Source organism: Myotis yumanensis, unplaced genomic scaffold (assembly GCF_028538775.1).
Source record: "Myotis yumanensis isolate MYYU_CA2020_CCGP unplaced genomic scaffold, mMyoYum1.0.hap1 SCAF_3, whole genome shotgun sequence".
NCBI lineage: Eukaryota > Metazoa > Chordata > Mammalia > Chiroptera > Vespertilionidae > Myotis > Myotis yumanensis.
In genome coordinates this window covers 108624052-108650904 of record NW_027223754.1, presented here as the reverse complement: position 1 = coordinate 108650904, position 26853 = coordinate 108624052, and the positions used below count along the sequence as shown (strand labels likewise).

Below are 26853 nucleotides of genomic sequence, written 5' to 3'. Positions count from 1 at the left end.
TGACCAAACGACTGAGCAGCAGGCTGTGTGGGGTGACCAGGCCGTCGGGGGGGGGGGGGGGCAGTTGGGGGCAACCCGGTCGGGAGGGGAGGGCAGTGAGGGGTGACCAGGCTGGCAGGGGGGGGCATTTGGGGGCCACCAGGCTGGTGGGGGGGGCAGTTGGGGGCGACTAGGCTGGCAGGGGGGCAGTTGGGGGCAACCAGGTCAGCATGGGGGGGGGCATTTAGAGGTAATCAGGCAGGCAGGCAGGTGAGCAGTTAAGGAGCCAGCAGTCCTAGATTGTGAGGGGGATGTCTGACTGCCAGTTTAGGCCTGATCCCCGGGATCGGGCCTAAACTGACAGTTGGACATCCCCCGAGGGGTCCCGGATTGGAGAGGGTGCAGGCTGGGCTGAAGGGGGACTCCCCACCCCCATGCACGAATTTCTTGCACCGGGCCTCTAGTACTTATTATAATGATGCTATAGTATTTTCTTTATGAAACAGAAAAAAATACTGTTTTATTCCAGAATTAGTTATGCTCCTGAGCAACTGACTATAATCATGGGAGAAAATGGGAGAAAAAGGAGACATATGTAATACTTTTAACAATAAAGAATTGAAATAAACAAATGATATCAAAGAAAAACAAACCATCTTTGGTGTTTCCTTAGAATTTTAATGATTAACCAATGCCATGATGCAATATGTTATGCATATTAAACTAATAATATCAAGGTTTTTGTTGCTTAATGACAGGGATAAGTTCTGTCATTTTGTGGTTGTGCAAACATCACAGAGGCACTTACACAAACCCAAATGGTACACCTCACTACATCATTCGTATGGTATATCGTACTTGCAGCCTATTGTTCACAGAAACATCGTTACACAGCATAACTGTATTATGAAGTAAATAACTGGCCTGTTCTCCTCTTTGAACTTGTTGCTAAGTTTAAAATCAAGCATAATACAGAATCTCACAGCATACATTTTAATCTCTTTTAAAGCTTCATCTTGTATTTTTTTATTTTCCTCTCTGTTTAAAAACTGTAACTTCCAGTAGCATTTCTCTAAGCCACTTAGAATCCTTTCAGTATTAAAGGTCAGCATAAATAAACACACTTACATACAGTTTAAGAAAAAAAACCCAGAGGGAGAACCAAGATGGCAGCATAGGTAAACAACTGTACTTGCTGCCTCTCACAACCACATCAAAACTACAACTAAAAGAAAAAAAAAATATCATCCATAACCACGGGAAAGATGGCTGAGTGGAAGTTCTACAACTAGAAGGAAAGAAAAAAGTGCATTGAGACTGGTAGGATGTGCGGAGGTGCAGAGGCGCGCGTAAACGGGCTGGCAACTGGGTGCACTGTTGTTTTTTTCAATCAGGAGGGAGTTACAAGCTCCCAATTGCTCTGAACTCCAGTTCCGGATGAGACTCTGGGGATCCAGACTCATACGGGAAGAAACTGGACTGTCTGGCATTGGCACAGGAACATGAGGGCGGCTTTCTCTCAGAGGTTCTTGCAGCGATCATTGTTCCTGCATGGGGGCGTGGGACCCGGAGATGCAGGAACCTCCCCAGTGCAGGACTGACTGGCAGCTATTGCTGTTTGCTCTGCTCTGATTTCCTGAGACCCTGCCCCACCCAATTTACAACCCCACCCAAGCTGTGCACAGCAGCTTTTGCATATGAATGGCCTGTCCTTTCGCAGCCTAACCTAACAAACTGCAGTTGGGTCAGAGATCTCCAAAGTTTCCCAAAGAAGGCCCAAGGCTCGGCAGCAGCAGCCTGTCTTGCTTCACAGCTTGGCCTCATCTGAGCAATTCCAAACCTCAAACAAAGGAGGAATCTGCAGATCTCTCTGTAGATCCTGCTGGGTGGCCCCAGGCAGTGACTGATTTTGCACCTCATTGGAGATCCAAGAGCCAGTGTACCCAGTGGTCAGTGTGATACCATACCAGATTACAACTCTTCACATCCATAAGCGACACACTCAAGGGGCAGACTCAGTGAGCACCAAAGCCCCACTGAAGCAAGTTCTGCCCCATAAGGGTGTCTCCTGTACAGCAGTTCTTCCATTGTAGACCCAGCTGGTCCTCACAGCCAATTGGCCTGAAGGTCAATTCCTCCCAGTGATACCAACAGCAATCAAGGCTTAACTACAACAAGATTGTGCACACAGCCCACAAAGGGGTGCACCAGGAGTGTCCACTTCAGGTGATTGGGGGGGCTGAGCCACTGGGCCCTATAGGACAGCTAGCACACAAGGCCACTCTATTAACACAGGGAAGCAGCCAAAATGCAGAGACAAAGAAACATGTCACAAATGAAAGAAATGGATGAAAGCAAACTACTGGTTATAGAGTTCAAAACCACGGTTACAAGGTTACTCAAGAATCTTCTAGAAACCTCCGAGAAATTTAGTAAGACCCTCAAGGATATGAAAAAGGACCAGTCAGAAATTAAGTATACACTGAACTGAAATAAAGAATAATATACAGAGCTCCAACAGCAGACTAGAGGATTCCAAGAATCAAGTCAAAGATTTGAAATACAAGGAAGCGAAAAACACCCAACCAGAAGAGCAAAAAGAAAAAAGAATCTAAAAATATGAAGATAGTGTAAGGAGCCTCTGGGACAACTTGAAGCATACCAACATCCGAATTATGGAGGTGCCAGAAGAAGAGAGAGAGCAAGATATTGAAAACCTATTTGAAGAAATAATGACAGGGAAGGTCAAGGGGGAAAAAAGGAGACATATGTACTACTCTTTGTAATATTTTAAGCAATACAAAACAAAACAAAAAAGAAAAAAAAGAAACGACAGAAAACTTCCCCTACCTGGTGAAAGAAATAGACTTATAAGTCCAGGAAGCACAGAGAACCCCAAACAAGAGGAATCCAAAGAGGACCACACCAAGAGACATCATATTTAAAATGCCAAGAGCAAAAGACAAAGAGAGAATCTTAAAAGCAGCAAGAGAAAAACAGTTCGTTACTCACAAGAAAGTACCCATATGACTGTCAGCTGATTTTTCGACAGAAACTATGCAGGCCAGAAGGGAGTGGCAAGAAATATTCAAAGTAATGAATAGCAAGAACCTACAACCACGATTACTCTACCCAGCAAAGGTATCATTTAGAGTTGAAGGTCAGATAAAGAGCTTCACAGATAAGAAAAAGCTAAAGGAGTTTATCACCACCAAACCAGTATTATAAGAAATGCTGAGGGGTACTCTTTAAGAAGAGGAAGAAGAAGAAAAAGGTAAAGATAAAATTTATGAACAACAAAGTGACAACAAATACTTATCTAATAACAAGTGAATCTAAAACTCAAGTGAATAAAAAACCTGATCAAGAGAATAAACTGGTGAATAGAATAGAATCAGGGGCATAGAAAGGGAGTGGACTGACAATTCTCGGGGGGGAAGGTGGTGTGGGGGTGGGGAAGAGACTGGACAAAAATCTTACACCTATGGACGAGGACAGTGGGGGGAGTAAGGGCATGGGGTGGGGTGGGAACCGGGTGGAGGGGAGCTATGGGGGAAAAAAAGAGGAACAACTGTAATAATCTGAACAATAAAGATTTATTTAAAAAAAAACAAGAAAAAAAAGAAAAAACCCCCCACAGCATTAAACCCCACAGCAAAAAACCCCACAGAACTGTCTCCCTAGCTGCTTTCCAGGTACCCTCTTCCCTCTTTCCCTTTATTTGTTTGACATTTCAGATTATCAATGACCATATCCTAGGCAAGTTACCCGTCATTTTGTTACTATGCTGAAAGCTCTCCCCTGAGATTGATCAACCAACCAACCAACCAACCATTGTCTGCAGCCCTTTTTTTCCTCTTCCTCTTTTGACAGGGGTGAGAAGAATGGGCACAGCTTTTGGAACACTGGTTACATACACGGAAATCTAGCATCCACATAAACTTGACAGGCAGGAATTGAAACGTTTTGAATAAAACAAGAATCCATGAGTCCAAATAGATATAAATGAATGAACAGTAGAGAAGAGTAAACTCCACAAAGCCTCAAAATACCACCCTCCAAAATACTTATTAGCTAGACGCCCATTGCACGAATTTGTGCATGAGTGTGGTCCCTTGGTCTGGCTGGTGATCAGGGCCAATGGAGGTGCGGGCCTGCCGGGGTGAGGGACTGTGGGAGGTTGGCTTGCCAGCCCCGCCCTCCCATCAGGAGGGAGGGACTGTGGAAGGTTGGCCCCAGCAGCAAGCTAACCAATGGCCAGTTCCCTGAGGAATCGGGCTCCCTCCTCCCTCCTGTCTGGGTCCGGGGTGTGGGTGAACCAGATTTGGGGCTGTCAGGGCCCCAGCAGCAAGGTCTGGGTGAGTGTGCATCAGCTACCAGCAGGTTGGCTGGTTGTTCTGGTCTTTCGGTCGCTTAAGCTTTTATATGTATAGATGAGTATAAAATATATATTAACTTTACAGTTAAGAAACCTGGCAGATACCTAATCTTACTAAACTATAAAAGTTAATATCATCAGTAGAAATCTGCATCATGTGCCTCCTAACGTCATGCACTGAAAAGAACACAGCATGGTTTAGTGCTATTCCTAACAAAAAAAAAAAGCCTAAATTGTGAGGCAGCATCAACCAAATCTAAATTAAGAAACATTCTGCAAAGTAATAAACCACTACTCACATATCAGTGAAAATGCTTTAGAACTGTAAACATGCATATGAACACAGATGGATTGAAGCTTGGAGGAAAGGCACACTAATTATAAACTGAATTTAGCCACTTTAAACACAGCTTTGGCTTGGCACTCCATTCTTTTATATTCGTGATATAGTAATATATGTAATTGTTTATGCATTAAATAACCATATGGTGGCAGGTTTAAAAAATACAGGTACCCTAATTTCACAGAAGTGATACTGAGAAATCTGTAACAATTATAATGGAAAATACCTGAGATTTCTATTGATGCAAAGACGGTTACTATTAATACATTCGTAATTGAAGAAAATGTTAAATATAGGTCAATGAAAACAAAATGTAACCTTTTTCTAAGTTGATAGACTCCCTGGAGTCCATGAAGGGTAAGTACTCCTAAAATAGTTCCCTTCTGTCCTCAAATAAACATTTTTGTCATATGGCTTAAGGGGCACTTCATGATCTGCCTGCCTGCCATGAGTTAACCCGTCTTAAACCTCATATTTTACAGCTCATGTTCTATGGAGTGAAATCCTTACCTTTAGATTTCTGCAAAGTTAATGCCTGCAATATTCTTCCCACACTTTTTGCCTGGCAGACACCCAATCATCTACAGGTGTCAGTTCACATTGCTCTAGGAAACCAAGACTGTATTGAATGCACTTCCACTGGGCTCCCATTGTCTCACTTACTACCCTATCACAGCATACTGTGTGAAAATTGCCCTCCCCAGAAACTGGAAGCCTCAAATCCCCATTCTTTGCATGCTGCCTAGCACAGAGTAGGTACTTCAGTAATTGTGGAAGAAAGAAAAAAGAAAATTCCAATTTATTTGCTGTTTCATGACTCTGAATTTTACTATTAAGTCCTGATTGATCCTCATAAATGCAAGCTGTTGGTCACAATGGGATCAAGAAAAGTGTAGAATCTGATGAATATAAAACTACAATTTTTATTGGGAAAATCACTTAGTGTGATGATTGAAAATGCAGGACATTACCACTATTATTATAAATCCATATCAGGAAGATTTTATCACCTTGCAATACTAAGTAAAATAACTATCCTAATATATAAAATAAAATTATACCAAGAGATGGTACACATCTATGTTAGTAATTCTCAACTACGCACATGCTGGTGGTAGCTGTGGAGGGGGAACTGCAAGCCCCTCCTTGGAAAGTGTTATCAGAATTCATGAGATGGAGGGAGAGTTTTCAAACTACAGGCCTCTCAATCCCTGTTTTATTCAACCACTACTGTTGAGAGGAATGTGTAGTCACCTTTAAGTCGACTGTGGTGGTAAAGAATGTGTCGATAGACTGTAAAAAAACTGATAATCAAATGTTTTCTGTATTCCTTTAACTAGGCTGAAGGAAGGGAGGGAGCTAGGGAGAATTCAAACTACCACACTGGTGTAGTTTTTAGTGTCATGTCAGGAATTGAAAACACAGACAGGTTAGAAGTGGGCCAGAAAAAAATCAATGAGACAGAATAACTGAAATCTATCTACAAATTGCTTGTTCTGGGGCCAGGGGTGAATCCACTTTGGCTGGAAAGTGTGTCTGAGTAGTGACAGGTCAGAGTGTGACTAGAGGGCTCTGAATGACAAAATTTAAAAATGTGGACTTTATCCTAGGTAGATCAAGGCACTAAGGGTTTCCGTTGGGAAGGTTAACCAAAGCATCTTAAGATGAATTAAGGGGTTGAGAATACACAAGTAGAGAAACCAATGATGAATAAACTGCTTGACACAGATTAACAAAAATGCCATAAAACACTAAAAGATAGATCCTGCTACCTGTGATCAGAAGTGGTATAAGGATGCAGGACTGTTAGTTATTGCATGTTTTCTCTACGTTACATCTTCATTTATTAAAAGATGTTATTTGTCAATAATTTTAACTCACACGGCCTTTCCTCTTTTTTGTTGTATCAGACTGTTCTTGGTGTTTTTCATGAGAAAAGCTAATGTAAATCTAACAAACGAACAGAAAAAGAATACTTTTAATATTAAAAAAAATCCGCACAGGGGTGGTGAGGGTCTGGGGCGGGGGTGGGGCAGTGGGCTGAAGGTGTCGATGGGGGGGAAAAGGGGGACATATGTAATACTTTCAACAATTAAGACTTAAAAAAAAAAAAAGGAATATAATAGGCATACAATAAACTGCACATTTTAAAGTGAAAAAAATCCACACAAAAATATATTACGATGCCCATAAATATTTAAGTAGTTTTTCAAATGTTTTACGTAGACATTTTATATTACACTAGGGAATTTGACCTTTAACACATGGAGGGTTTTAGAAGAAATGTCTTTTACTTAGTGCTCACACTCTACTGAAGCATTAAGGTTTACGATCATGTAATACAGTTGATCATAAAATCTGGAAATTATCAGCCGGTTAATTTTTACGGTTGACATTTTTACGATTAAATGAAAATCATCTATTAGATAACTTCACCAAAGAAGCAGTCGTACAAGCTTAGGTACGCCCGGAAGAGGGTAACTGGACAAAACGACCTGCGGACCTGCGAACCACTTCGCTGACCAGGGAGGGAGGAAGGAGGGGGCGCCGCGCAGAGACAAATTCAGTGCTGCATTGATACACGCCCTCTGTCATCACCACCAATTTTGTGTTATTGAGGTTTGTCCGTGGAGTTGGGCACGGCGGGGCTCTTACTCAACCCTGTCGGGTCTTCCGCCGCGCTGCCCGAACCCTACCCCACCCCCACGGTCCCAGGCCGGGCGTCGGAGGAGCTCGGTGGCGGCCGGCGCAAAGGGCCCTTCCCTACCTGCGCTAGGACAGAGTGGCGGCCCTGTGGCGCGGCCACATTCACGAGGCCGTGGTACCACGCCACTCCCACTCCTGCCAGCGCGACGCCGGCCAGTGACGCCGCCACGGGTCCGGCAGCCACTCCGCGCCGCAGCCTTTCGCCCCAGGCCACCAGTCGAGCGCTCCGCACTGCCGCTGCCGCCATGTTTGCGGAAGCATCCGCGCCCCTTCACAAGAGAACTCTTGCACCCGTTGGCCTCGCGAGATCCGCGGCCTCCGCCCCACCTCCTGCGCCTGCGCCTGCGCTGTGGGTGCGCTGCGTAAGACTTGGGGCGGTGGAAGGGAATACCTTCTGCTGCCGGCCGGCCGGGTGGAACTGGAGAAACACCGAACAGCCTGAAAGGCCCCCAATCCGAGGCTAGACGGAGTCATGTGGTGGAGGAAGTGCCCCCTGTCGGTGAGCAAGCATGTCACCTGTTGGCCATTGAGGGGTCGTTGGCTCCGCCCTGCACAGGAAGCGGCACAATTATCTAATGACAATTGAGAGCCGCCCTGCAGATTGCCTCCTACAGAAGGCGTCCTAACTGTGAACCTACGTCTGAAGGGTCTGGGACGCGGAGCCCAATACGCGGCAGATTCCTGAGAACTACATTTGCTCTTCATGCCACAAGCCTACCTGTATCAACAGCTGTCCTGTTATTCAGAAGTCTGCAGATACTTTCGCACATGCTGTTTCAAATACCATGAATTAGCTGACCCGCCTCTAGTAAGCAACCTTGGTATAAAGAATTGTTTCTACTTGGCTTATTTAAGCAGCTAAGTAATCTTGCTTAAATTTAATTTTTAAATTGTGGTAAAATATACATAACATAGATTTACCATCTTAACCAATTTTATGTCTACAGTTCAGTGGCATTAAGTACATTCACACGGGTGTCCAACCATCACACCATCCATATCCAGAACCTTTTACATCTTGCAAATCTGGCAAAGTTAAAAAAATTAAGTGTCTTTCCCATCTGTTATGTTCATCCCTCCTACCGTCATATTCTTTAAAAAATATTTTTATTTTTTAATTAAAGTTTGTAATATTCAATATTAGTTTGTATTAGTTGCATGTGTACAGCATAGACAATCGTCTACTTTACGAAGTGGTCCCCCTGATATTTCAAGTACTCACCTGGCACTGTAAATAGGTATTACAATATTATTGACTATATTCCCTATGCTTTATTTTACATCCCCTGACTATTCTGTAACTGCCAATTTGTATTTCTTAATCCTTTCACCATTTTTCACCCAGCCCCCTAACCCCCCTCCCCTCTGGTGACCATCAATTTGTTCTCTGTATGTACCTATCCTCATATCCTTAACTGCTTTTTTTTTTTCTAAATCATATCCTATCCCAGATATATCACTTAGATGAAGTATCCTATATAATAAAAGCCTAATATGCTAAGTGTCCAGTCATCCGTTCAACCAATCAAAGCGTAATATGCTAATGATTTGCTAAGGCAGCTCAACCGCTCACTATGATGTGCACTGACCACCAGGGGGCAGACACTCTGACCGGTAGGTTAGCTTGCTGCTGGGGTCTGGCCGATCAGGACTGAGCCAGATGGGTCAGACACGCCCTGGAGCCCTCCCATGGTCCCTCCCCAACTGGCCAACCTCCCATGCCCTTCCCTGGCCTTGATCGTGCAACGGTGGGATCCCTCGGCCTGGCCTGCACCCTCTCGCAATCCGGGACCCCTCGGGGGATGTCAGCTGGTTTTGGCCCAGATCCTGCAGGCCAGGCCGAGGGACCCCACTGATGCATGAATTTGTGCACCGGGCTTCTAGCATTCTTATAAAGGCCCAGACAGAGCCACTCTATTTCAGGCAATCACTATTTACTGAATGTTGAATTTATATTAAAAAAAATCTTTATTGTTAACGAGTATTATAGATGTACCCCCCCTTTTCTTTTTTTGCCCTGTTGCCCTCCTCCACCTGAATCCTGCTCCTTTCCAGGCCTTCACCACCCTATTGTCTATATCCATGGGTAATGCCTATATGCATATAAGTTATTTCGTTAGTCGTTTCCCACTGCCTTCTTTCCCTATGTTATTTGTCAGTCTCTTCCATGTTTCCATGCTTCTGGTTCTATTTTATTCATCAGTTTATTTTGTTCTTTAGATTTCTTGTTTGTTTGTTTATTTATTTCTTCATTTTTAAAATATGTGTTGTTGTTTTTTCCAGATGGAGGAAGGGAGAGGGAAATAGAGAAGCATCAATGACGAGAGAGAATCATGGATTGGTTGACACCTGTGCACCCCTGATCAAGCCTGCAACCCAGACATGTGCCCCGACTGGAAATCGAACCATGACCTCCAGTTTCATATTTTGATGCTCAACCAGTAAGCCACCCCAGCTGGGCATTCATATTTTTGATCTTTTTTTTTTTTTTTTCTTAAAACCTTTCAACATTTCATGTAATATAGGTTTGGTGGTGATGAATTTTGATGGTCTCATTTATTTTCTTGTCTGTAAAGTTCTTTATCTGACCTTCAATTCTAAATGATAGCTTTGCTGGGTAGAGTAATCTTGGTTGTAGGTCTTTGCTTTTCATCACTTTGAATATTTCTTGCCACTCCCTTCTGGCCTACAAAGTTTTTGTTGAGAAATCACCTGATGGTCCTATGGGTACTTCCTTGTAGGTAACTAACTGCTTTTCTCTTGCATCTTTTAAGATTCTCTCTTTGTTTTTAACCCTTGGCATTTTAATTATCATGTGTCTTGGTGTGGGCCTCTTTGATTTCCTCTTGTTTGGGACTCTCTGCCCTTCTTGGAATTGTATATTTCTTTCTTTCACCAGGTAGGGGAAGTTTTCTGTCATTATTTCTTCAAATAGGTTTTCAATTTCTTACTCCCTCTCATCTCCTTCTGTCACCCCCATGATGTGAATGTTGGTATGCTTGTCCCAGAGGCTCCTTATACTATCTTCATATTTTTGGATTCTTTTTTCTTTTTGCTCTTCTGATTGGGTGTTTTTTGCTTCCTCATATTCCAAATCACTGATTTGATTCTCAGAGTCTTCTACAGTTCATTCCCTGTAAATGACTGTTCAGTTCAGTTAGTGTATCCTTCATTTCTGACTGGTCCTTTTTCATGTCTTTGATGGTCTGACTTATTTCCTTGAAATTTTCATTAAGTTCCTTGAGCACCCATATACCAATTGTTTTGAACTCTGTATCCAGTAGTTTGCTTGCTTCTATCTCATTTAGTTTCTTTTCTGGCAATTTCTTCTGTTCTTTCATTTGAGACATGTTTCTTTGTCTCCGCATTTTTTTGGCTACTTCCCTGTTTTTGTTTCTATATATAAGATAGAGCTGCTATGTCTTTTGGAATTGGTAGAGTGGCCTTATGTAGTAGGTGTCCTGTAGGGCCCAGTGTCTCAGCCTTCCCAGTCATCTGAGCTCTGTGTGCACTATCCTGTTGTAGTTGAGCATTGATTGCTGTTAGCATCACTGGGAAGAATTGACTTCCAGGCCAATTGGCTGTGAGGACCATCTGTGACTACCGTGGAAGAGCTGCTGTGCAAGAGACACCCCTACGGAGCAGGATTTGCTTCAGTAGGGCTTTGGTGCTCACTGAGTCTGATCCTTGAGTGTGTCACTAATGGATGTTGTAGAGTTGTATTCTGGCGTGGTCTGAAGCTGTCTACTGGTGCATGGGCTTTGGGGCCTCCCAGGAGGTGCAAAATCAGCCACTGCTTATGCCCTGCTTGCTTGTGTTGGGCTTAGAGGTGCCCAGGAGAGGCCAAGCTGTGAACCTTGGCAAGCTGATAGAAGTGCTGGGCCTGGGGCCACTTATCCAGAGGTATGGGCACACTGAATTCAGCTGCTGCTTCTTTGAGAGATTATAGGAAAGTCTGAGGTCAGGACAGACCATTCACAGTTTGGGTAGGGCTGCTAATTGGATGAGGCAGGATCTCAGGGAATCTCCAGGGCAGGGCAAACAGCACAATGGAGACTCAGCTATCGCCTCTGCCAGTCAGCTCTGTGTGGGTGAAAGCTGCCCCCTAGTTCTTTCCCTGAGGCCATACAGTTTAGTTCTTCCCCATACATCCCTGGATCCTTTCAAGCTGCTTCTGTCCCAGCACTGGACCTCAGAGGGAGTGAGTCTGAGTAAGCCCATGCTGACCCTTTAAGAGGAATTGTCTGTGTCTCCAGCAGCCTCCCTATCACTCAGCCACAATTCCTGCTGTGTTTTACAGCCAGAAGTTACAGGGACTTCTCTTCCTGGCATTAAATCCCTGGGCTGGGGGCACCTTGATCCTTCACGGAGGTCTCCACAGCTAAGATATTTCTACCGATTAAAAACACCCACATATAGGTGTTGGGCCAGCCCATTCCATGCTCCCGCTCCTTCTAACAGTGTCAATGTGGCTACTTCTTTAGTGGACTAGTTCAGGGGTCCTCAAACTACGGCCCGTGCGCCACATGCAAATACAAATACTGTATTTGTTCCCGTTTTGTTTTTTTACTTCAAAATAAGATATGTGCAGTGTGCATAGGAATTTGTTCATTGTTTTTTTTTAAACTATAGTCCGGCCCTCCAACGGTCTGAGGGACAGTGAACTGGCCCCCTGTTTAAAAAGTTTGAGGACCCCTGGTAGTTGTAGGGCAGTGATGGCGAACCTATGACACGTGTGTCAGAGGTGACACGCGAACACATTTTTTGGTTGATTTTTCTTTGTTAAATGGCATGTAAATATATAAAATAAATATCAAAAATATAAGTCTTTGTTTTACTATGGTTGCAAATATCAAAAAATTTCTATATGTGACACGGCACCAGAGTTAAGTTAGGGTTTTTCAAAATGCTGACACGCCAAGCTCAAAAGGTTCGCCATCACTGTTGTAGGGCTTCCATTCAGCCAGATTTCAGATGGTTGTGAATGATGGTTGTTCTGTATTTTAGTTGTAATCTTGATGTGGTTGTGGGAGGATTTACCTATGCTGCCAACTTGGTTCTCTCCCTGAATGTTGAATTTATTTTATTTATTTATCTATTTATTTATTTTTAATTTATCTTTGTTATTGGAAGTATTACAAATGTCCCCTTTGTGTGTTTGTTTGTTTTCCCATTACCCCCCTCTTCCCCATACCCAACCCTCCCAGGCCTTCACCACTCTATTGTCTGTGTCCATGGCTTATGCATATGTGCATATGAGTTCCCTGGTTAATCACTCCCCTCCTACCCCACACATCTTCACCCTGTCCTTCCCACTGAAATTCCTCAGTCTGGTTCATGCTTCTGTGTCTATTTCTATTTTATTCATCAATTGATTTTGTTCATTGGATTCCACATATGAGTGAGATCATGTGATACTTATCTTTCTCTGATTGACTTATTTTGCTTAGGATAATACCCTCCAGGTCCATCGATGTTGTTGTAAATGGTGAAAGTTCTTTCTTTTTTATAGCTGCATAGTATTCCATTGTGTAAATGTACCACAGCATTTTTACCCACTCATCTGCTGATGGGCACTTAGGCTGTTTCCAAATCTTAGCTGTTGTACATTGCGCTGCTATGAACATAGGGGTGCATACATTCTTTCTGATTGGTCTTTCTGGTTTCTTAGGATATACACTGAGTGGCCAGATTATTATGATCACCTGACGTTTGTAGGCAAATTAGCTATAATTTCACGCTGAAGTTGCTAGAGGGCCAGACCATTTTAAATAGGGAAGCAGGTTGTTTACCATGACAGTAGAAGTGATTTTTTTCTGAAGTTATGGGTAAACAACATGGGATATATTTGAACGTGAGTGGCCAGATTATTATGACCACCCCATCAGTAATTCGTTGGGCCACCTTTTGCCTTCAATACTGCGGCGATTCTTCTTGGCATTGACTTCACAAGATGTTGAAAGGTGATGCGAGGAATCTGACACCATGCCTGATGAATAACACTGTCTAGTTCTGTGAGATTTGATGGTTGTGGAACCAGCTGCCTGATGGCTCTTTTAACTTCATCCCACAAATGCTCAATTGGATTGAGATCTGGTGATTGTGGGGGCCACCCAAGCAAGGTAAAGTCTCCCTCATGTTCTTGAAAGCACTCCTGCAATATGAGCACCGTGGCATGGCGCATTGTCATGTTGGAAGAAGCCATCTCCATTGGGATACACCGTCAGCATGATAGGATGAACTTGATCAGCAACGATACTTAGGTATGTTGTGCTATTCAGACATTGTTCCACGTGAATTAAAGGGCCCAAATCATGCCAGGAAAACAAAACATGCCCCAAACCATAACACTGCCCCCACCAGCTTGAAGGGTTGTACTCATGCATGTGGGGTGCATGTTTTCATGCTGTTTCCACCAAATTCTCACTCTGCCATCTGCATGATGCAACTGGAAACATGATTCAGCGGACCACATGACTTTTTTCCAATGCTCGACTGTCCAATCCTTGTGTTCCTGTGCGAATTGGAGACGTTTTATCTTGGTAACTGCAGACAGCAAAGGTATTCGAACAGGCCTTCGGCTTCCATATCCCATACGATGCAGTGTATGGCTAATTTGCCTACAAACGTCAGGTGGTCATAATAATCTGGCCACTCACGTTCAAATATATTCCACGTTCAAAGGCTGTTAAATCGCATTGTTTACCTATATCTTCAGAAAAAAAATCACTTCTACTGTCGTGGTAAACAACCTGCTTCCCTATTTATAATGGTCTGGCCCTCTAGCAACTTCAGCGTGAAATTATAGCTAATTTGCCTACAAACGTCAGGTGGTCATAATAATCTGGCCACTCAATGTATTTCTAGAAGTGGGATTACTGGGTCAAATGGCAGTTCCAGTTTTAATTTTTTGAGGAAACTCTATACTGTTTACCACAGTGGCTGCACCAGTTTGCATTCTCCCCAATAGTGTACTAGGGTTTCCTTTTCTCCACAGCCTCACCAGCACTTGTCACTTGTTGATTTGTTGATGGTAGCCGTTCTGACAAGTATGAAGTGATACCTCATTTTTGTTTTAGTTTGTATCTCTCTTATGACCAGTGACTTTGAACATTTTTTTCATATGTCTCTTAGCCATCTGTATGTCTGCTTTGGAGAAGTGTCTATTTAGGTCCTTTGCCCATTTTTAAATTGTATTATTTGCCTTTCTTTGTTAAGTTGTATGAGTTTCCTATATATTTAGAAAATTAACCCTTTATTGGATGTATCATTGGCAAATCTGTTCTCCCAGGCAGTGGGCTCTCTTTTCATTTTGTTGATGGTTTCCTTTTTGCTGTGCAGGAGCTTTTTATTTTGATGTAGTCCCATTTATTTATTTTCTCCTTAGTTTACTTTGGCCTAGGACAGTGGTCGGCAAACTCATTAATCAACAGAGCCAAATATCAACAGTATAATGATTGAAATTTCTTTTGAGAGCCAAATTTTTTAAACTTAAACTATACAGCTAGGTACATTGTTATTAACTTAATTAGGTTACTCTTAAGGCTTAGGAAGAGCCACACTCAAGGGGTCAAAGAGCCGCATGTGGCTCATGAGCCGCAGTTTGCCGACCACGGGCCTAGGAGTTGTATCAGCACACATATTGATATGAGAAATGGCTGAGATTTTGCTGCCTATGGTTTCTTCTAAGAATTTTATTGTTTTGCATCTTACATTTAAGTTCTTTATCCATTTGGAGTTTATTCTTCTGCATGGTGTAAGTTGGTGGTCTAGTTTCATTTTTTTGCACGTACCTCTCCAATTTTCTCAACACCATTTATTGAAGACACTTTTTTTTCATCTTTATTGTTCAGATTATTACAGATGTTCCTCTCCACCCCCCCCATAGTTCCTCTCCACCCGGTTCCCACCCCACCCCAGGCCCTCACCTCCCCACTGTCCTTGTCCATAGGTATAAGATCTTTGTCCAATCTCTTCCTGCACCCCCCACACCCCATACCCCCTGAGAATTGTCAGTCCTCTCCCTATCCATGCCCCTGATTCTATTCCATTCACCAGTTTATTCTGTTCATCAGATTTTTTATTCATTTGATTTTTAGATTCACTTGTTGATAGATATGTATTTGTTGTCACTTTTTGTTCATAATTTTTTATCTTTACCTTTTTCTTCTTCTTCCTCTTCTTAAAAAATACCCTTCAGCATTTCATATAATACTGTTTTGGTGATGATGAACTCCTTTAGCTTTTTGTCAGTCTGTGAAGCTCTTTATCTGACCTTCAATTCTAAATGATAGCTTTGCTGGGTAGAGTAATCTTGGTTGTAAGTTCTTGGTATTCATCACTTTGAATATGTCTTACCATTCCCTTCTGGCCTGCATAGTTTCTGTTGAGAAATCAGCTGACAGTCTTATGGGTACTCCCTTGTAGGTAACTGTTTTTCTCTTGCTGCTTTTAAGATCCTCTCTTTGTCTTTTGCCCTTGGCATTTTAATTATGATGTGTCTTGGTGTGGTTCTCTTTGAATTCCTCTTGTTTGGGGTTCTCTGCGCTTCCTGGACTTGTAAGTCTATTTATTTCAGCAGGTAGGGGAAGTTTTCTGTCATTATTTCTTCAAATAGGTTTTCAATATCTTGCTCTGTCTCTTCTTCTGGCACCCCCATAATTTGGATGTTGGTACGTTGAAAATTGTTCCAGCGGCTCCTTACACTATTTTCATATTTTTGGATTCTTTTTTCTTTTTGCTCTTCTGGTTGGGTGTTTTTTGTTTCCTTGTATTTCAAATCTTTGACTTGATTCTTGGGATCCTCTAGTCTGCTGTTGGAACTCTGTATATTATTCTTTATTTCAGTCAGTGTATGCTTAATTTCTGACTGGTCCTTTTCCACTATTTTTGGCATTCTCACTAAAATCCTTGAAGGACTCACTAAGTTCCTTGGAGGTCTCTAGAGAATTCTTGAGTAACCTTATAACTGTGCTTTTGAACTCTATGTCCAGTATTTTGCTTTCTTCCATTTCTTTCATCTGTGACATGTTTCTTTGTCTCCACATTTTGGCTGCTTCTCTGTGTTGTTTCTGTGTATTGGGTAGCTGCTAAGTCTCCTTGAGTTGATAGAGTGGCCTTGTGTAGTAGGTGTCCTGTAGGGCCCAATGGCTCAGCCTCCCCAATCACCTGAGGTGAACACTCTTGGTGCACCCCTTTGTGGGTTGTGTGCACAGTCTTGTAGTTAAGCCTTGATTGCTGTTGGTATCACTGGGAGGAATTGACCTCCAGGCCAGTGGCTTTGAAGACCAGCTGTGTCTATAATGGAAGAGCTGCTGTGCAGGAGACACCCTTATGGGTCAAGACTTGCTTCAGTGGGGCTTTGGTGCTCACTGAGTCTGCCTCTTGAGTGTGTCATTTATGGATGTGAAGAGTTGTAATCTGGTATGGTCTCACACTGACCACTGGGTACACTGGCTCTTGGATCTCCAAGGAGGTGCAAAGTCAGCCACTGCCTGGGGCTGCCCAGCAGGAGCTACAGGGACATCTGCAGATTCCTCCTCTTTGTATGGGGTTTGGAAGTGCCTAGATGAGGCCCAGCTGTGAAGCAAGGCAGGCTTCTGCTGCCGGCCTTTGGTCTTCTTTTGATAGCTTTGGGGCTCCCTGACCCAGCTGATGCCTATTTGACAGGTTTTAGGCTGCGAAAGGACAGGCCATTCATATGCAAAAGCTGCTGTGCACAGCTTGGGTGGGGTTGTAAATTGGTTGGGGTAGGGTCTCAGGGAATCTCCAGGGCGGATCAAACAGCAATGGCTACCAGTCAGCCCTGCACCAGAGAGGTCCCAGTGTAGGTACAATGACAGTTGCGAGCACCTCTGTCTGAAAGAAAGCCGCCCTTATTTCCCCCCCGTGCCCCCGATGCCAGACAGTCCAGTTTCTCCCCGTATGTGTCTGGGTCTCCCCAGAGTCTCACCCGGAACTGGAGTTTAGAGCTATCGGGAGCTTGTATCTCCCTCCCAATTAAAAAAGCAGCGCATCTGAGTGCTAGCCTGTTCCGCGCCTCTGCACCTCCTACCAGTCTCAATGCCCTTTCTTCTTTACCTCTCTGGTTGTAGAACTTCCACTCAGCCAGCTTTCCGGCAGTTCTGGATGATAGTTGTTCTGTCTTTTAGTTGTAATTTTGATGTGGTTGTGAGAGGCACCAAGGACAGGGTTTACCTATGCCGCCATCTTGCTTCTCCTCTGAAGGGACTTTTTTATTTTTTATTTTATTGATTTTTTTACAGAGAGGAAGGGAGAAGGATAGAGAGTTAGAAACATCGATGAGAGATAAACATCGATCAGCTGCCTCCTGCTCACCCCCTACTGGGGATGTGCCCGCAACCAAGGTACATACCCTTGACTGGAATCAAAACTGGGACCCTTGAGTCCTGGGACTCTTGAGTCCGCAGGCCGACGCTCTATCCACTGAGCCAAACCGGTTAGGGCGGAAGGGACTGTTTTGACTACATTGTTTGTTCTTGCCTCCTTTGTCAAATAGTAATTGAGCATAACAGCTTGGGTGGATTTCTGGGTTCTCTGTTCTGTTTCATTGATCTAAATGCCTGTTTTTGTGCCAGTACCAGACTGTTTTGATTACAGTGGCTTTGTAATATAACTTGATATCTGGTATTGTGATCCCTCTAACTTTGTTTTTCTTTTTCAGGATTGATGCAGCTATTTGGGGTTGTTTTGGTTCCATATAAACTTTTGGAGTATTTATTCTAGATCTGTGAAATATGCTGTTGGTATTTTAATAAGGATTGCATTGAAGTTTTAGATTGCCTTTGTTAGTAAGAACATTTTAATGATGTTGATTCTACTAATCCATGAACGCAGTATATTTTTCTACTTGTTTATATCTTCCTCTATTTTTTTCCCGCCCCCAAAGTCCTGTAGTTTTCTGAGTACAGGTCTTTTACTTCCTTGGTTAAGTTTATTCCTAAGTATCTTAATTTTTTTTTGTTGTTGCAATGGTAAAATGGAATTTTTTTTTAAGTTTCTTTTTCTGAGAATTCATTATTGGTGGATAAAAATGCCATAGGTATCTGGGTGTTAATTTTACATGCTGCTACGTTGCCAAATTGATTTATTAAATCTGGTAGTTTTTTTGAAGGAGTCTTTAGGGTTTTCTATATATAGTATCATGTGATCTTCGAATAATGATAGTTTTGCTTCCTGATTTCCAATTTGGATGCCTTTTATTATTTCTTTTCATCCCATCTCTATGGCTAGCACTTCCAGTACTATATGAACAAGATTGTTGAAAAAAGCCGACATTCCTGTTCTCAGGGGAAATGGTTTTAGTTTTTCCCCATTGAGTATAATGTTGGCTGTAGGTTTGTCATATATGGCCTTTATTATGTTGCGGTATGATCCCTCTATTCCTCTTTGCTGAGAATTTTTTTTATCAAAAAAGGGTGTTGGAGTTTGTTGAATGCTTTTTCTGCATCTGTTGATATGATCATATGATTTTTATCTTTCAGTTTGTTTATTGACATATCACATTTATTGATTTGTGAATATTGTACCAGCTTTGCATCCTTGGATTGAATCACACTTGGTCATGGTGTATTATCTTTTTAATGTATTGCTGTGTAGGGAGCGGCTATAGGGTTAAGCTTCGGACTGACTTGTTGGCAAAGCCACAAACAAGTCCCAGCTTAGAGGTCACAGCCCTCTTAGCATAATTAGGCTTGACCTTATGATGCTCCCTATATCTTATCTGGGTAGCTAATGGGCTGTGGGAGGTGCAGCAAGTGCTACCAAAACAAGTGAAACTTACAAGAACATTGTAACTATGGTGACCACTACCTTGTTTACCTCTGGCTATAAAAACAAAGGCTCAGCTTGCAGTCTGGGTCTCTCTGTGGCCTTAGCCAGGCACAGGAGATCCACCTAGACCAGCCGTGGGCAAACCCGGCCCGTTTGAAATGAATAAAACTAAAAAAAAAAAAGACCGTACCCTTTTATGTAATGATGTTTACTTTGAATTTATATTAGTTCACACAAACACTCCATCCATGCTTTTGTTCCGGCCCTCCGGTCCAGTTTAAGAACCCATTGTGGCCCTCGAGTCAAAAAGTTTGCCCACCCCTGACCTAGACGCAGCTTACTCTCTTTGTCTTTTCTTACATCCTTCGCTGCCCCCCCCAACCCCCCCTTCGGCTCACCGAACCCTTGGCTGTGCTGGCAGGGCACATTGCTGGATCTGATTTGCTAATATTTTGTTCAGTATTTTAGCATCTGTGTTCATCAGGGATATTGACCTGTAATTCTCTTTCTTTGTAGTGTCTTTATCTGATTTTGGAATTAGGGTAATACTGGCCTCATAGAAAGAGCTTGGAAGTGTTTCTTCCTCTTGGATTTTTTGGAATAGTTTTTGGAATGTGTTTTAGTTCTTTGAATGTTTGGTAAAACTCCCCTATGAATTCCTCTGGACCAGGGCTTTTGTTTGCTGAAAGTTTTTTACTATTATTATTACTTCAATTTTATTAGTAGTCATTGGTATATTCACGTTTTCTGATTCTTCCTGATTGAGTTTTGGAAGATTTTATTTTTCTAGGAATATCTCCATTTCATCCAATTAGTCCAGTTTTTGAAATACAGTTTCTCATAGTATTTTTATACAATCCTTTGTATTTCTGTGGGACCAGTTGTTGCTTCACCTCTTTAGTTTTTGATTTTGTTTTTTTGGGTCCTCTCTCTGTTTCTTATGAGTCTGGCTAGAGGTTCATCAATTTTGTTTATCTTTTCAAAGAACCAGCTCTTGTTTTTTGTTTTTTTTTAATAATATATTTTTATTGATATCAGAGAAGAAGAGAGAGGGATAGAGAGATAGAAACATCAATGATGAGAGAGAATCATTGTTTGGCTTCCTCCTGCACACCCCTACTGGAGATTGAGCCCACAATTTTGGAATATGCCTTTGACTGGAATTGAACCTGGGACCTTTCAATTTGAAGGCCAACACTCTATCCACTGAGCAAACCAGCTAGCACAAAGCTCTTGGTTTATTTATCTTTTGTTTTGTTAGTCTCTATGTCATTTATTTTCGCTCTGATCTTTATTATTTCCTTCCTTCTATTTACTCTGGGGTTGTCTTGTTCTCTTTCTAATTCTTTCAGTTTTAGGATTAAATAGTTTATTATTATTATTATTATTATTATTTATTTATTTTTTTTAGGTAGGACTGTAGTGTTATGAACTTCCCTCCCCGGGCTGCTTTTGCTGTGTCCCAGAGATTTTGGGTTGTGTGTTTATTTTCATTTGTTTCCAGAAAGTTTTTTATTTGTTTCTTGATCTCATTGGTAACCCATTCATTGTTTAATAACATGTTATTTAGCCTCCATGTATTTGAATGTTTTTGAGTGTTTTTACTGTAGTTGATTTCTAATTTAATTTGATTGTGATCTGAGAAGATGCTTTGGTATTATTTCAATCTTCTTGAACTTGTATAGACTTGTTTTGTGTCCTAATGTGGTCTATCTTTGAAAAGGTCCCATGTGCACTTGAGAAGAATGTGTATTGTGTAGGTTTCTTGTGAAATGTTCTGAAAATGTCAATTCCATCTGATCTAGTGTGTCATTTGGGATCGCTGTTTCCTTGTTGGTTTTTTTTGTCTAGAGCAGCGGTTCTCAACCTGTGGGTCGCGACCCCTTTGAGGGTCAAATGACCCTTTCACAGGGGTCGCCTAAGACCATCGGAAAACACATATATAATTACGTATTGTTTTTGTGATTAATCACTGTGCTTTAATTATGTTCAATTTGTAACAATGAAAATACATCCTGCATATCAGATATTTACATTACGATTCATAACAGTAGCAAAATTACAGTTATGAAGTAGCAATGAAAATAATTTTATGTTTGGGGGTCACCACAACATGAGGAACTGTATTAAAGGGTCGCAGCATTATGAAGGTTGAGAACCACTGGTCTAGAGGATTTATCCAGTGGTGTCAATGGGGTATTAAAGTCCCCTACTATGATTGTATTGCTGTCAATCTCTTCCTGGATATCTTTTAGAAGTTTTTTTTAATGTATTTGGGTGCTCCTGCATTGGGTGCATGTTTACCAGAGTTTTATCCTCTTGTTGTATCGATCCCTTTAATATTATGAAATGGTCTTCATTATCTGTTGTTATGGCCTTCACTTTGAAGTCTATTTTGTCAGATATCAGTATTGCTACCCTAATTTTTTCTTTGATTTCCGTTTGCATGGAAATTTCCCCCCCCCAATCCTTTTACTTTCATTCTGTGAGCCCTTTATTCTAAGGTGGGTCTCTTGTAGACAGCATAAAAATGGATCATGCTTTCTTATCCTTTCATCTATGCTGTGTCTTTTGATTAAAGCATTTAAGCCATTTACATTTAAGGTTATTGTTTATAGTTATTTATTGACATTCTTAATCTTTATGCCAGTGTCTCTTTCTATTTCTTCTTTTTTCAGCAGTGTCTTTAACATTTCTTGCAATGCTGGTTTAGTGGTAATAAACTTTTTTCCTTTTGTTGTCTGGGAAGCTCTTTATTTCATCTTTGATTTTCAATGATAGCTTTGCTGGATAGAGTAATTTTGGGTTCAGTCCCTTGGTTTTTATTATTTTGTATAGTTCATGCTATTACATTCTGTCCTGAAGTGTTTCTATTGAGAAATCAGCTTGGAGCTCCCTTGTAGGTAACTTTCTGTCTCTCTCTCTTGCAGACTTTAAGATTCCTTCTTTGTCTTTAATATTTACCATTTTAATTAATCCGTGCCTAGGTGTGGGTCTCTTGGGGTTCATCTTGATTGGGATTCTGTGTTTCCTGAACTTGAGTGACTTTTTCCTTCATCAGGTTAGGGAAATTTTCTGTCATTATTTCTTCAAGCAAGTTCTTTATTCCTTTCTCAGATTGTGCTCCTTCTGGCATCCCTATAATGCGAATGTTGTTGTGTTTCATGTTGTCCCAAAGCTCCCTTAAACTCTCCTGCTTTTTAATTTTTTTCCATTTGCTGCTCTGAATGCGTGTTTTTTTTCTATTAGATCTTCTAATTTGCTCTTCAGCTTCTTCTAGTTTATTGTTGAATCCTTTCAGGGTATTCTTTATTTCAGCTATGTCTTTCCTCATTTCCAGTTGATTCTTATTTATTGGTTCACGCTCTCTTTTGCTGTTTGTATAACTCTCATTAATTTTCATTAAGTTGCTTGTAGTTCTCATTGAATTGTTTAAGTACCCTTATTACCATTACTCTGAATTCTGACATATTGCTTGTTTACATTTCATTTAGATAATTTTATGGTGATCCCTCCTTTTCTTTCATTTGAGGGTTGTCTCTTTGTCTTCCTATTTTTGCTGTCCCTTTGTTTTTATTTCTGTGTATTAAATCAAACTGCTATGCCTCCTAGATTTTGTGGAGTTGGTTTATAGTAGGTGTTTTAGGGCCCAGTGGTGCAGTCTCTTTGATCTCCTGAACTGAGTGCTCTAGGAGAGCCCCTTGAGATATTTGTGTTCTTTTGTAGTTCTGTCTTGAATGTTATTGGCCTGTTCATTGATGGAGTCTCCTCTCAGGCCGGCTGACTATGTGGCTCACCCTTGACCATGTCAGGTGAGTTATTGTGGAGATGCTCTCCTAACAGCAAAATACAACACAACAAAACATGAAACAAAAGAAACAAAACAAAAACATACACAAAACCCCTACAGCACCAACAAAAGAAGCCAGAGAAGAGAGAATTAGGAAAGAGAAAAGAGAGCAAGAATGTTAGAAAGAAGGAAAAAATATGAGCTTAAAACAAAACAAAACAAACACGAAAAGCACATTCAAGAGCAACCAACAAGGGGAAGAAGGAATATATAGATACAGATATAAAATAAAGAATAAAGAATTAGGGGAATAGAGGAAGGAAAACCATTTAAAGGAAGGGAAGGCCCTGACCAGTTTGGCTCAGTGGATAGAGCGTCGGCCTGTGGACTGAGGGGTCCCAGGTTCGATTCCGGTCAAGGGCATGTACCTTGGTTGTGGGCACATCCCCAGTGGGGTGTGTGTAGGAGGCAGCTGATCAATGTTTCTCTCTCATCGATGTTTCTAACTCTCTATGCCTCGCCCTTCCTCTCTGTAAAAGAAAAAAAAAAAAAAAAAAAAATATATATATATATATATATATATATATATTTGAAAAAAAATAAAGGAAGGGAGGGAGAAAAAAATTGAAAAGGAAAATATAGGAGAAAGCATATAGAACTAAAATAGGAAAAGGAAAAAAGATGATAAAGCAGGAGAAAAAGAAAAGCAAGAAAGAAAAGAGAAAAAAATTGAGTAGTGAAAAAAAGAAACAAAATGAGTAGGAAAAGGAAAGAGGAAAATTATATATCTGAATGTAACAACAGAGATTAGAATAATCCTCCTATCTAATAATAGACAAACATGGTAATTGACCATGCCTTCGCTACACCTCCCATTGGCTAATCAGTGCAATATGCAAATTAACTGCCAACAAAGATGGCAGCTAATTTGCATACTGCCGGCAGGGCGGGACAGTGCCATCCCGCCTGCCCTGCCGCCATCCGGGCCTGCTATCTGCGACCCGGGGCAGCGGGCGTCCGTGTGCCACCCAACCCAGGGCGGCTGGGTGGGGCAGCAGTGATCCACCAGCCTGCCTGGGTGTACTGTGTGCAACCCGACCCGGGGCGGCGCCCCAACCCCTGGATCGGCCATGCTGTGTGCGTGACCCCGGGCGGCACCCCAACCCCCGGATCAGCCCTGCCGTGTGCGTGATCCGGGGCGGCGCCCCAACCTCCGGATCGGCCCTACCGTGTGCATGACCCGGGGAGGCGGGGCAGGCCCGATCCCTGCTATCTACAACCCAGGGAGTGGGCCTAAGCCAGCAGGTGGTTATCTCCTGAGGGGTCCCAGACTGTGAGAGGGCACAAGTGTGGCTGAGGGACACCCCCCACCCCCTCCTCCCCTGCCAGTGCACAAATTTTTCTGCACCGGGCCTCTAGTAAATCTATAAAGCACATAGATAAAGAATATAAATTGTAATAAGGAAAAAAGGAAAGGAGGGGAAAAAAGGGAAGAAAAAGGGGAAAAGAAAGAAAAAAAAAGTGAAGTGGTGTTTGTTTTAGCAATGTGTAGTCCCCCATGATGTCTTCCTTTGGATCCTACCCTTCTGTTCTGCCTGTCAATTCTTGCCTTCCTGTGGGGTACTTGCAGGCTAACCACTGTCAGGAACTGTCCTTTGGCTGTCAGCAATCTGCTTGAAGCTCCAACTAATCCACTGATCCACTGTTTGTGTCTGTCTCCACAGGACTTGGTTGGAATCAGGAGGGGCCAATTTGCCCTCCAAAGTAGATTTTTTAAGCAGACCAGGGCCCATGGTTGGGACAGCGAACTTCTCCCCACCCCTATCCCGCTCTGCCTCTGCCTGCCTTTGCCTGCTAGCCAGCTATCAATCTTAATCACTCAAAAGTTTGTTTCTAAAAGGGCTTTAGGTGAGAGAAGTGCTGTTTAGCTTTCAGGGTATGTATTGCATGTGTTTCCCTGTCCCAGAGCTACTCCTCTGTGAGTGGCCCAAAATATTACTCTGCCCTTGGCTGGACAGTGATCCTTGTATGGAGACCAGTGGGGTTGGCTGGAAACTTGGGATTTTTATCATCAGCTCTCCCCTGTGGGGGAAGCACCAGTCTGGTTCCCAGGATAGCAGGGTGGATGGCCCCTCCTCCAATCCAGTCACTGAAGCTCCTGAGACTCTTCAAACCCATAGGCTTGGCCTCTGCTTTTGTTTCCTCTGAAAAGCTCAAAATGCAGGGTGTAGCATGCAGGGCTCCGAGGTTGGGATAGGCTGTATCACATAGGGTGGGTTTTTTTCTTTTTCTGCCTTGTGGCTACTGGGAGCAGCTAGCTCCTCTCAGGAAAAACAACCCTTTCTGTTTGGGGGCCTAAGACCAAATACTCCTGGCTGAGGCTTTTCCATGTCTCCCCACATGCTTCCCACGCCAGCCTTTCCTTAGGCACCTCCTCTTTGTCTCCCTCCCTGCACCAAAACCTTGGGTGAGTAGCTGCAACTGAAAACTCCTGTGCTCTAGGTTAAAAAAAAACACACAAACCAAAACTGTGGTTTTCTCTCCGACTAGCTCCAGTCTATCAGCACCAGGCTCTTCTATGGCAAGCAGCCCTGCCACCTTTCACCACTGGATGTTATTGGCCTTGGGTCTCGGCTCTGGTGCTCCAGGTTGTGGAGCCCAGCCTGGGTTCCAGGCCTCTACCCTCTGAGGGAACAGACCCTCCATTAGCCCAGTGCTCCCTCCTCACTCTCTGCCTGCAGTCCCTCGGTATCTCTTTGCATATGTCTTGTTTTTTTTTTTTTCTGGATTGTTGACAATCTAGCTTGTTTCTGTGCCCTGCTGATTATAGGATTTCTAGGATATGTTTGGACATCCTGGATGTCTTGCCTTGTAGCTTATTCTTGATTTCCAAAGACCACAGTTAAAATGGTAGTGTTATTTATATACATGCTGCCTAATTTACACAGTTTCTATAGCCATTTGATGAAACCCTGCATCTGTTACTTAGTCATGGTCCCAAGCCCCAAACAGGCACATATTTCTGTTAAAGCATTTGGTATATTTAAAAACATTGTATTTTCCCCACAGTTTGACATCCTTCTGGCTTGAGGATAACTTGTTTTTCTGTTCCTCAGCACCCTGCACACAACAGACATTCAATGAATAAGTGATTAAATAGATGGCACAAATGAAACCCTGGTGTGCCTATTTCCATCTGTGGCCACCAAACATATAGAAATATATTATGCCTTTTGTGTAATTTACATTCCAAGACGAAAACTTCATTTTAAATTGTTTTGCTGAAAAATTTGAACCTACTTGGAAAACTGTTCTGTAATTAGTTTTTGTGTGTTATGTGCCCAGGCCTCTTGAACTTACATTAAGATTTAATGTATTCAAATATTTCTTTTACAGAATAAACAAATTATTATAATAGAGCTAATCTCTAGCCAACTAACCATTCTAAGTATGAACTCTTCCCTGGCAGCTGCTGACATTTGTCTAAGTATATTGACTATATTAGTCTTTTTAGGCTCCAGCTTTGTTCACTTCTTCATCACCAGCTGTAGAGAAAGTCCTTGGCTGGGATGTATTTTCAGCCATGTGGTTTTTAAACCAATCCCCAAATAAGGGATTGCTTCTAAAGCTGTAAGATCTATGCTATTTTTAAGTGTAGTTGAGAAAAACAGAATAGAAACAACTTCAGGGTTTTCTTAATTTACTTAGTACTCTTTTCCTATAGGAGGGACAAAAGTTATATGGCAGAAAAACTGTTCTCAAGGGGCTTTACTTTCACTGAAGAGACCTATACTGAATTTCAAAATGATGCAAGATGACATTTGAGTGTACTGTACAGAAGAGGAAAAGTGCGGTGGCCTGGGG

General features: G+C 42.2%; 1 protein-coding gene and 1 long non-coding RNA gene across 6 annotated transcripts in view; one reads left to right on the top strand and one right to left on the bottom strand.

The window, feature by feature from the left end:
* Window positions 1-7668, bottom strand: part of MICU2 (mitochondrial calcium uptake 2) — a 100115-nt gene extending 92447 nt beyond the window's left edge. For all 5 annotated transcript variants that reach the window (XM_070409299.1, XM_070409300.1, XM_070409301.1 and 2 more), the window contains exon 1: window positions 7468-7668. In XM_070409299.1, the coding sequence (XP_070265400.1) occupies window positions 7468-7653 (186 nt within the window). In that variant the 5' untranslated portion in view covers window positions 7654-7668. The remainder of the gene's footprint in view (window positions 1-7467) is intronic.
* Window positions 7669-7780: 112 nt separating this feature from the next.
* Window positions 7781-25236, top strand: LOC139006728 (uncharacterized). The gene is made up of 3 exons (XR_011470794.1): window positions 7781-8214; window positions 9690-9847; window positions 22926-25236. It is a non-coding gene; the product is annotated as an uncharacterized lncRNA (long non-coding RNA).
* Window positions 25237-26853: the final 1617 nt, after the last annotated feature.